The 10,850-nt window shown below is 27.6% G+C and overlaps 1 protein-coding gene across 1 annotated transcript; it reads right to left on the bottom strand.

Moving 5' to 3' along the window:
- Window positions 1-6,588: 6,588 nt before the first annotated feature.
- LOC113378301 (basic-leucine zipper transcription factor A-like) lies at window positions 6,589-9,849 on the bottom strand. Its single transcript, XM_026618835.1, has 3 exons — window positions 9,780-9,849; window positions 8,916-9,691; window positions 6,589-6,663 (listed from the first exon to the last, which is right to left on the bottom strand). Exons 1-3 carry the CDS (start codon window positions 9,847-9,849, stop codon window positions 6,589-6,591), a joined length of 921 nt encoding a protein of 306 aa, XP_026474620.1.
- Window positions 9,850-10,850: the final 1,001 nt, after the last annotated feature.

Here is a 10,850-nt window from a genome sequence, read left to right as displayed (position 1 = left end):
ATTATAGAAAAAAATTGCTAATATTTATATATATACAAAAGTAGTACGGATTTTTTTGTTTTTATACACAACTCGAGTGAATAGTTTGAAAAATAAAAGTAATAAGGTTATTAAATTAATTAACTCGGTTAATTGGAGTTAATTAATTAGTAAATGCGTCTTTAAATGCTTCATTTATTTATAAATGATTTTTTTATTTATAAATGCTTAATTTGTTTATAAATGCTTTATTACAAGTCTTTTAGTGCAAAAATGCAGAGCAAATGCAAAAGTTTAAATGCAGGTTATGGGCCCACAAATTTTTACTTTTCTTTTCAACTTTGAGGTTATGTTTTTATTTCAAAAACTATTCACAGCAAGTTGTGCAAATATATATCCTTCGTAAAAAATATACATAATTAATTTTATGTAATCAAAATCCGCATTTCTTTTCAAGAGATCATTGGAAAACTCTTTTTAATGAATTAGTCCATCAGTTGAACCAAGGAATCGATTTTTCTTTAAATCATTTAATAAAACAAATATTTACAATACACTAAACTTACTTCTTTTTCTAGTTTTGAGACTAAAAATTCGATAAAATTAAAATTACGAATAAAATATATAAAATGTTAATAATAAGTAAACTAAAATATATTTATCTATTCATTTATTTATTTATTTATTTAAAAAACGAGAAAATAAAAAACTTGAGATCATTCTTTTTCAAATACATTGGGCTCGATTCTTTGGACTAAATTAAGAAAAAATATCTATCAAACTAATTATACGATTTTATTCGCTCCAAACCTCCAAAAACCTCCAAAAACCTCTATTATAACCTCCAAATCTCCTGTATGTATGTGCGTCTATCCTTTATCCCTTTTTTTTCAATAATCACATTGCGCTTTTATGAGCTTAAAAATCATCAGTAAAAAATCAGTACGAAACTTTTAACTGAAAGTAAAAGTGTACCTGGGGTAGAAGTAAAACTTTTTTCTGGGCGTAAAGAAGTTTTACTTCTCGGTTTTTGCGAAATTATAAAATGAAGCAAAATTAATTATTTGACCCATAGTAAATAGTAAAAGATTTAATAGGATTTTAAAAGTTAAAAGCACTTTTTTTGCGGAAACGATCGGCGGTTTTAGAAAATATAAAACCGGTTTTATGTATTGTATTTTTTTTTAAACCGATTTTGCTTTTTATTTAAACTATGTTGTGGCTTTTATGTGCAATTGTGCATTTTTAGACATTTTTAGACTTTTTTAAAATCGGTTGAGATTTTTTTGAAAACCGGTTCAGTTTTTTCTAAAACCGGTTGAGATTTTTCTAAAACCGATAAAATTCGTTCAAAACCGATTGCGCTCTTTTTTGGAAAAAAAAACAAATTTGCTACGTAATCAATTGTGTATTTTTAGAATTGCGTTGACATTTTTTAAAACTGGTTGACATTTTTCCAGAACCGGTTTTGTTTTTTTTAAAATCGACTCATTTTTTTTTAAAATTGGCTGAGTTTTTTTTAAACTTTTTGAGATATTTCTATTGCACTATTATATATTTATAATTGCATATTTCTATTGCGTTTTTTTTTTTCAAAAACCAGAAAGCATTTGTTCCTAAAACCGCTTGTGTAGTTTTAAAACCGGTTGCTGATTTTTCTAAAAGATTGAAACCGATAAATGTTTTTCCCCAAAATTGCTTAAACCGATTTTAATGAAAACTGGTGAAGATTTTTACTAAACCGGTTTTGCTTTTTCAAAACCGGTTAAATTTTTTTTAAACCGGTTGTGCTTTTCAGAACTTTGCTAAAATTTATTTTGAAACCGAAAGCGCTTTTTTTGCAAACCGATTAGACTTTTATAAAATCGATTTTGCTTTCTGAAAACCGGTTGAGCTTGTTCTAAAACCGGTTTCGGTTCACTTAAAAAAATATTTATCAAAATCGAAACCGCATTTTTTGTAAAACTGATTCCAATTTATTTTCAAAATAGTAAAAAAAGGACTCTACTGACGATCAAAATTTTAAAATTGTAAAAAAAGACTCTACTGACGAGCAAAATATATAAAAAGTAAAAGGGGCTCTACTGACGAGCAAAATATATAAAAAGTAAAAGGGGCTCTACTGACGAGCAAAATATATAAAAAGTAAAATGGGACTCTACTGACGAGCAAAATACAAAAATAGTAAAAAGGAACTCTACTAACGAGTAAAATATATAAAAAATAAAAAGGGACTCTACTGATGATCAAAATACAAAAAAATTGTAAAGTCTTTGGAAAATCAATTTTGTTTTTAGAAAAACCGATTTCGCTTTAAAACTGACTCCAATTTATTTTGAAAACCGGTTTAGCTTTCTTGCAACGAACACTAAATTTAAATACAAATTTAATCCGATATTAAACTAATAAAGTTTATAAATGCTTTTTATACCGATTTCGCTCTTTTTAAAACAAATGCACATTTTACCGAATACCGATTTCAGTTTATTTAAACCGGTTGTAAAATCATTGCACTTTTTTCTTGCGCAATTTTCCAAAAAACCGATCGCAATTCTTTTCCCTAAACCGAAAGTGCTTTTTCCAAAAATCTAATATTCCTTTCCCCAAAAACCGGTTTTTCGAAAACCGATCGAGCTTAAAGTGCTCTCAAACTCATCCTTTAGTTCAAACCGAAAATAAAATCGTATATAAATATATATATATATATATATATATATATATATATATATATAAAATTATCATTAATCATATAATTAATAATAAATGGAGATCTGTCTTATCAACTAATTATTTAATTAATCAATTAATTAATTAATTAATATTAACAAAAATAATAATCACATTTTAATAATCAATTTAGTTAATTAATATTTACAAGGTAGAAAAAATTTGCAAAGTATTTTCAGTTTAGTTTAATATAGGCCAAATATTATTTTCAAACCAAATTTTAAATCGAACCAAAATTGCGTAAAAAATTGAGTATTGGTTAAAAAAAATTTTTCGAAATTTTTTTTTCAATCACATACTTCGCTTTTGGCTTAATTTAATAATTTTTCATTATAATTAATTGAAACAACCTTAATAATTGTATAGAATGTCTTAGAGGCTAAAAATACATGAGTTTTGTGTCACCGACTGATACGGAACCGGTTTTGAACCGAAGGAAAATAATAAAAGATAAATTTTTCAGTATAAAATAATGTGATGTGTATTTGATTATTTTAAAGTGACTTCAGGTCTTTTGGTTTATTTTGAATTGATTAATGGTTTATTTGCAAACCGGTTCTACCGGTCGGTTTATACCGGTTGAATTTTTTACATTAATTGAAATCGATATTAGATTAATTTTATACCGATTTAAATTAATGTTAACTCGATTTCCAACCGATTTTTTGAAATTGTTCACACTTGTTTTTTTTTGGAAAACCGGTTGCTGGTTTATTTTAAACCGGTATCTAGTCAAAATTTAATGTATTTAAAATGTAAATTTAATTTAATGTGAATAGTTAAGTTAATGTTGGTGATATTTTTAATCGATCACATAAATTTGATGAACTGACTTTTGGTTTTGTTCTAAACCGGACTTTTTTCAATTGTTTGCAGTTCCGGTTTCTTTAAGAAACCGGTTTCCGTTTCATTTTAAACCGGTATCTAGTCAAAATTTAATGTACTTAAAATGTAATTCTAACTTAATGTAAATAGTTAAGTTAATGTTGGTTATTTTTTTAATAAATCACTTAAATTTGATGAACTGACTTTTGATTTTGTTCTAAACCGGTTTCCGGTTTATTACAAAACCGTATCTTGGTAAAATAAAATCAGGTTAAAATGTTTCATATTTGAACCGATCTAAACCAACGTCAGTTAATTAGTTATCGATTTAAGTTAATGTAAACCGATTCTTTAATTTTGATCTCACTTCTAATTTTGCGCGAAACCGGTTTCTGGTTTATTACAAACCGGTATCTAGTCAAAATTAAATAAGTTTAAAACAGTTAAGTTTAAACCGATTTAAATCAACATTGACTACATTTAAAACTGATTTATTGAATTAATAAATAATCGGTTTTAAAATACTCAGGAAACCGGTTTGGTATAACTTAATAAACCTAAAACCGGTTTTTTGAATATTTTAATTTAAAATGTAAAAAACTAGAAAATCACCTCAAATTTAAATGATCTTTATATAAATCCAACACGTTTAGAAGTGTTATATAATCGGTTTTAAAAAAATATTTAGAAAACCGGTCCGGTATAACTTGATCATCTTAAAACCGGTTTTTTGAACATTTCAAAACAAAATATAGAAAACCAAAAATCTGTACCTAAGAGAACTTTCTTTTAAGAACCAAAAAATTTAGAAGATTGAAAAAAAAAACAGAAAATTTAGTGATGTAATCGGTTTTAAAAAAATATTTAGAAAACCGGTTTGGTATGACTTAAAACCGGTTTTCTGATTATTTTCAAATGTAAGAATGAAATGTAGAAAATCAGTTCAAATTTAAGTGATATTTATGTAAAACCAACAAATTTAGAAGTGTGATGTAATCGGTTTTAAAATATTAACAAAACCGGTTCAGTTTAATCGAATAAACCTACAACCGGTTTTTTTAATAATTTTAATTTAAAATGTAAGAATAAAATGTAGAAAATCAGTTCAAATTTAAGTCAAATCTGTTTGTACCTAAGACAACTTTCTTTTAAACCAATTTAAACCAACAAATTCAGAAGTGTTATATAATCGGTTTTAAAATATTTAGAAACCAGGTCCGGTATAATTTAAAAACCGGTTTTTTAAATTATTTTAATTTAAAACGTAAGAATAAAATGTAGAAAATCAGTTCAAATTTAAGTGATATTTATGTAAAACCAACAAATTTAAAAGTGTGATGTAATCGGTTTAAAATACTCAGAAAACCGGTTCGGTTTAGTACCAAAAACCGGTTTTTCAAATTATTTCAATTTGAAATGTAACAATAAAATGTAGAAAATCAGTTCAAATTTAAGTTATCATTATTTTAAATGAACAAATTTAGAAGTGTAATGTAATCGGTTTTAAAATATTTTGAAAACCGGTTTGGCATAACTTAATAAACCTGCAACCGGTTTTCTGGATATTTTAAAACAAAATCTGAAAAACCAAAGATCAATTCGTACTTAAGTGATTGTTTTTTTTTAACAAATAAAATCAGAAGTGGGATGTAATCGGTTTTAAAATACTCAAAAAACCGGTCCGGTATAACTTAATAAACCTTCAACCGGTTTTCTAATTATTATAAAACAAAATATAGAAAACCAAAAATCAATTTGTACTTAAGTGATTGTTTTTTTTTAACAAATAAAATCAGAAGTGGGATGTAATCTGTTTGAAATATTCAGAAAACCGGTTTGGTATGACTTAATAAACCTACAACCGGTTTTTTAATATATTTGAATTTTTATTCTTACATTTTAATTTAAAATGTAAGAATAAAATGTAGAAAATCAGTTCAAATTTAAGTCATTTTTATTTAAAACCAACAAATTTAGAACTGAGTATTTTAAATAACAATAATTCAAAATACTCAGAAAACCGGTTCGGTTTAGTACCCAAAACCGGTTTTATAATTATTTTAATTTAAAATGAAAGTATAAAACGTAGAAAATCAGTTCAAATTTGAGTCATTTTTATTTAAAACCAACAAATTTAGAAGTGTGATGTAATCGGTTTTAAAAAAATATTTAGAAAGCCGGTCCGGTATAGCTTAGTAACCGGTTTTCTAATCATTTTAATTTAAAATGTAGAAAATCAGTTTAAATTTAAGTTTAAAATTAAAAATTAAAATTAAAATTAAAATTAAATCAGTTTAAATTTAAAAAAAATAGAAGTGTGATCTAATTGATTTTAAAATATTCAAAAAACCGGTTTACTTTAGTACCGAAAACCGGTTTTCTAATTATTTTAATTTAAAATGCAAGAATAAAATGTAGAAAATCAGTTCAAATTTAAGTCATTTTTATTTAAAATCAACAAATTTAGAAGTGTGATGTAATCGGTTTGAAAATACTCAAAAAACCGGTTCGGTTTAGTACCCAAAACCGGTTTTATGATTATCTCAAATTTAATTTCTATTAAATTTAATCTAATTCTCTATTTATATGAACCCATTCTAAGTTTAGTTGTTAATTTAGTTGTAGCAATGTGTCAATTATCTTCCCATCGGTTTCATACCGGTTTAGTATCAGTCCATTCCTCAAACCGACGTCGGTTTTCACTTAGAAAAATTGGCAGTGGCATTTTATTCCCTATATATACACATGACAAATTTTTGTTTATACAATTACTATATATATTATATATATAAAATTTAAATTTTTCCACAAAATATATTCTTAGAGAAAAAAAATATCCACGACATCCATTAGAAAATGCGGTTAACTTTAATTCTAATTTAATATATGGCATATTTTGATTGACGTAATAATTGATCGATGATTGTGTTCGATGTTGGGGTCACCAATTTCGAAGTCGTCGAAGGGACAGACTAACCTTGGTGTGTCAGCTAAAATTTAGGGAACTTGGTTCCCTTGGTTTTTTTAGCTTGTCCTTAAGGGTTGTTTTTTTAGGGCTTATCGTGTTGCTTTCAGGATTCCACAGGCTACTGCAACGACGACTGCTGTTACGAAGGGCCAGGATAAGTTTTCCTGAAAAAAAAATGACTAGGTTAGGTCCAAACAGGTGCTAAATATTAGCCTTAACTTGTCTTTTGAGGATAAAAAATTATTACACCATTTTTTTATTTTTTATAAAATATTTTTGTAATCAATCAAATCAAATTTAGATTTTGATATTGAAAAAGGACTCTACTGACAAGCAAATTAAATATAAAAAGGGACTCTACTCACGACCAAATCAAATCTAGATATTAATTATGAAAAATGACTCTACTGACGAGCAAATTAACAAAAGGAACTCTACTGACGTGCAATTCGATGAAAAAACTGGCGAGCAAATCCTATCTATACTTTGATTATGAAAAAGGGCTCTACTGATTCAAGTGAACAAATTGAATATATATTTTAATTATGAAAAAAAGGACTCTACTGATGAGTAAATGAAATTGTAAATTAAAATATAAGAAGTGACTCTACTGATGAACAAATTAGAATATAAAAAGGGTCAAATTTGATTTTTTAAGAATTCAATTTTCTTTATTAACTTTCCCATAGAGTAAGTTATTGTAATAGACCGAAAATCGAAATTGAAATTTTTTACATTTCTCGACGTTTTGAAGGTTTCTGAACATTTTTAAGGGGCATACTTCAGAAATGAAATGCATGTGTTTGTGTTTGTTTTGTATGTCCGCATTTTTTGTAATTTTGGATTAAAAATTCAAAAAGTGACCCTGTCTAAGTACAGTCTAAGCGCCACTCTGGTACAAATGTTCACCCGAGTGCGCTTAGACTGTTTATGTACTGGAGCACTTTTCCAATTCGAATTTTGTGAAAACTATTGAAAAATGTGAAAATGCCGCCAAGCTAAGCACAGTATAAGTGAAAATGTCGCACAGAATTATTTGCAAATGCAGATTAGACTGTGACTGTACGGGAGCACTTTTTCAATTTTGTGTAAAATTATAAATCTAGATGGAAAATTAGAAAAGGGACTCTACTGACAAGCAAATTAAATATCTAGATGGAAAATTACAAAAAGGACTCTACTGACAAGTAAATTAAATATCTAGATGGAAAATTAGAAATGGGACTCTACTGACGAGCAAATAAAAATTTTAATCTAAAAAATTAAAGAAAGGACTCTACTTTCGAGCAAATAAAAATTTCAATCTAGAAAATTAAAGAAGGGACTCTACTTACGAGCAAAGTTTATTTTTGTTATAGAAAATTAAAGAAAGGACTCGACTTACGAGCAAAATTTATTTTTGTTTTAGAAAATTAAAAAAGGGACTCTGCTTACGAGCAAAGTTAATTTTTGTTTTAGAAAATTAAAAAAGGGACTCTACTGACGAGCAAACACAAATTTTGACATATAAAAATAAGAAAAGAACTCTACTGACGAGCAAATATTGATTTCATTCTAGAAAATTAGGAAAAAGCATTCTACTGACGAGCAAAGTTTATTTTTGTTTTAAAAAATTAAAAAAGGGACTCTACTGACAAGCAAATGTAAATTTATATTTATAATATTAAGAAAAGGGACTCTACTGACGACCAAAAAATAATTTTTATTCTAAGAATTACAAATTCTGATATAGAACCTTGAGAGCAAAAAAGGACTCTACTGATGAGCAAATATAAATTTTAATCTAGAAAATTAGGAAAAAGAACTCTACTGACGAGCAAATGTAAATTTATATTCATAACATCAAGAAAAGGGACTCTACTGATAAGCAAACTTAATTTTGAACTAAAAGATTAATGAAGGGACTTTACTGACGAGCAAAATTTTTTTTTGGTTTTAGAAAATTAAAAAAGGGACTCTACTGACGAGCAAACACAAATTTTGATATATAAAAATAAGAAAAGAACTCTACTGACGAACAAAGTTCATTTTTATTTTAGAAAATTAGGAAAAAGAACTCTACTGACAAGCAGATATTAATTTCATTCTAGAAAATTTAGAAAAGGGATTCTACTGACAAGTAAACTTGATTTATATCTTAAATATTACAAAAAAAGACTCTACTGACAAGCGTATTCAAATTTGATCGAGAAGATTACAAAAAGGGACTTTACTAACGAGCAAACATTAGAATCCATTTAAAATATTACAAAAAAGGACTCTACTGACAAGCAAACATCAAAATCCATCTAAAATATTACAAAAAAGGACTCTACTGACAAGCAAATTCAGAATTTGATCCAGAAATCTATAAAAAAAAATTTATTCTAGAAAATCATAAAAAAAAACTCTACTGACGACCAAATTTCAAACTCACCTTATTTCCATCTTGTCCATCACCCAAACCACCATTAGATTTCCTTCTTATATTCTTCTTCCTGGAAACCGGTACTTGCCCTTCGAAAACCTTCAACCTGTCATAGTACTCTCTATCCCTTAAATCCTGGCTCAAATCATCCTGAGGTTGCTTTTTCAGCAACCTGGTCACCTTGGGACTTGTGCAGGGGAATCTTGTTCCATTCGAAGTACCAGGAGTAGATTGATCATCAGATTGATCAAAATTACCTCTCCTGGTAACCAGATTATCTTGGTAATCTTGATTACCATGGCTACCCTGGTTACCCTGGCTACCCTGGTTACCCTGGTTACCCAGATTGCTAGAACTACCTCTCCTGGTTTCATCTAAACTTCTATCTAATCTTCTATCATCCTCCTGGCCAACCTCTTCTACAAGTCCATCGATCTGGTTCAACCCTTGCTGGTTACCAATAAAATTTTGCTGGTGCTGATGGTAGTAATTAAGGGTAGAATTTGGTGAATTCTGGTGGTTACCCTGGTTGCTAGAACTACCAGATCTTCTATCATCCTGGCCAGATGTATCTATTTCTTGGTGGTAGTAGTTCAGGGTGGAATTGGGCGAATTTAGGTTGCCATTTGGGGATATCTGGGTCGTATCCAGGGGTAGAATGGCAGTGTTGGGGAAGAAGACTTCTGCGAAGTTGTTCTGGTGCCCGTTTTGGCTGTAGTTGGGCAAATGGGGGCTGCAGGTGGGGCTCGGTGGGGCTGGTAGGTTGGAGTAGTAGTTGTTACCGACTGGAAAAAAAAAATTATTTAGTGAATAAAGTTTTGCTTGTGGTTTTTCGAAACGTGTATATAGTTCGGTTAGTGTTTTGGGACTCACTTGCGCACTTTTGTTCGCGCACGTTGGAGGATGTTGATATAGAGAAAACGTATATGAAGGATGAAGTCATCAATTTTTGTGCGTTTTTTGTTAATATCTTTAGTATTTTGTTAGAAAAGTATATAATTTTATAATTTGTGTTCAAAGTATATACTTTTAGGAATATAATACTAAAATTGCAGTTCTTAACTATATATAGTACAGCTGGTATTAATTTTTGAACTATTAGTGCTAATATAAAAAATAACATAGATTTTGACTTTTGTGGGTGCACCTTTTTAGTTTTTCGTTAATATTGTTTTTTAATTTGTTATAAGAGTATAAAATATTTTGATTTGTGTTCAAAGTATATACTTTTAGGAATATTATACTGAAATTTCAGCTCTTAACTATGTATAGTACAGCTGGTATAAATTTTTGAAATATTAGTGCTAATATCAAAAATAACATAGATCTTGACTTCTGTGGATGCACCTTTTTAGTTTTTTGTTAATATTTTTTATTAATTTGTTATAAAAGTATTAAATTTTATAATTTTTTATTGAAGTATATACTTTTAGTAATATTATACTAAATTTACAGCTCTTAACTATATATAGTACAGACGGTATAATTTTTTGAAACTAGGATATCCTAATGGGAGTTAACACGTTGTGAATGACAATTTTTTGTAAATTTATAGTGTATTTTTTCAGTTTTTTGTTAATATCTTTGATATTTTGTTAAAAAAGTATTAAGTTTTTTGAATGGTATTCAAAGTATATACTTTTAGGAATGCTATACTAAATTTAGAGTTCTTAACTATATATAGTACAGGCGGAATAAATTTTGAAACTGTTAATAATGCTATAAAAATGCAATTTGAATTTATTTCTGATCGTGCACATTTTTAGTTTTGCGTTAATAACTTAATCATTTTGTTAAAAAAGTAGGAATTTTTTTTATTTGTATTTAAAGTATGTACTTTTAGAAATATTTTACTAAAATTACAGTTCTTAACTATATATAGTACAGCTGGTATAAATTCTAAAAATATTAACAATGTATGAAAAATTAAATTTCTGTTTATTA

This window comes from Ctenocephalides felis, unplaced genomic scaffold (assembly GCF_003426905.1).
Source record: "Ctenocephalides felis isolate EL2017-DRISC unplaced genomic scaffold, ASM342690v1 CF-g0.4_SCAFFOLD_01886, whole genome shotgun sequence".
Taxonomy (NCBI): Eukaryota; Metazoa; Arthropoda; class Insecta; order Siphonaptera; family Pulicidae; genus Ctenocephalides; species Ctenocephalides felis.
Note: the sequence above shows the minus strand (reverse complement) of the source record. Positions and strands in the feature narration are given on the sequence as shown.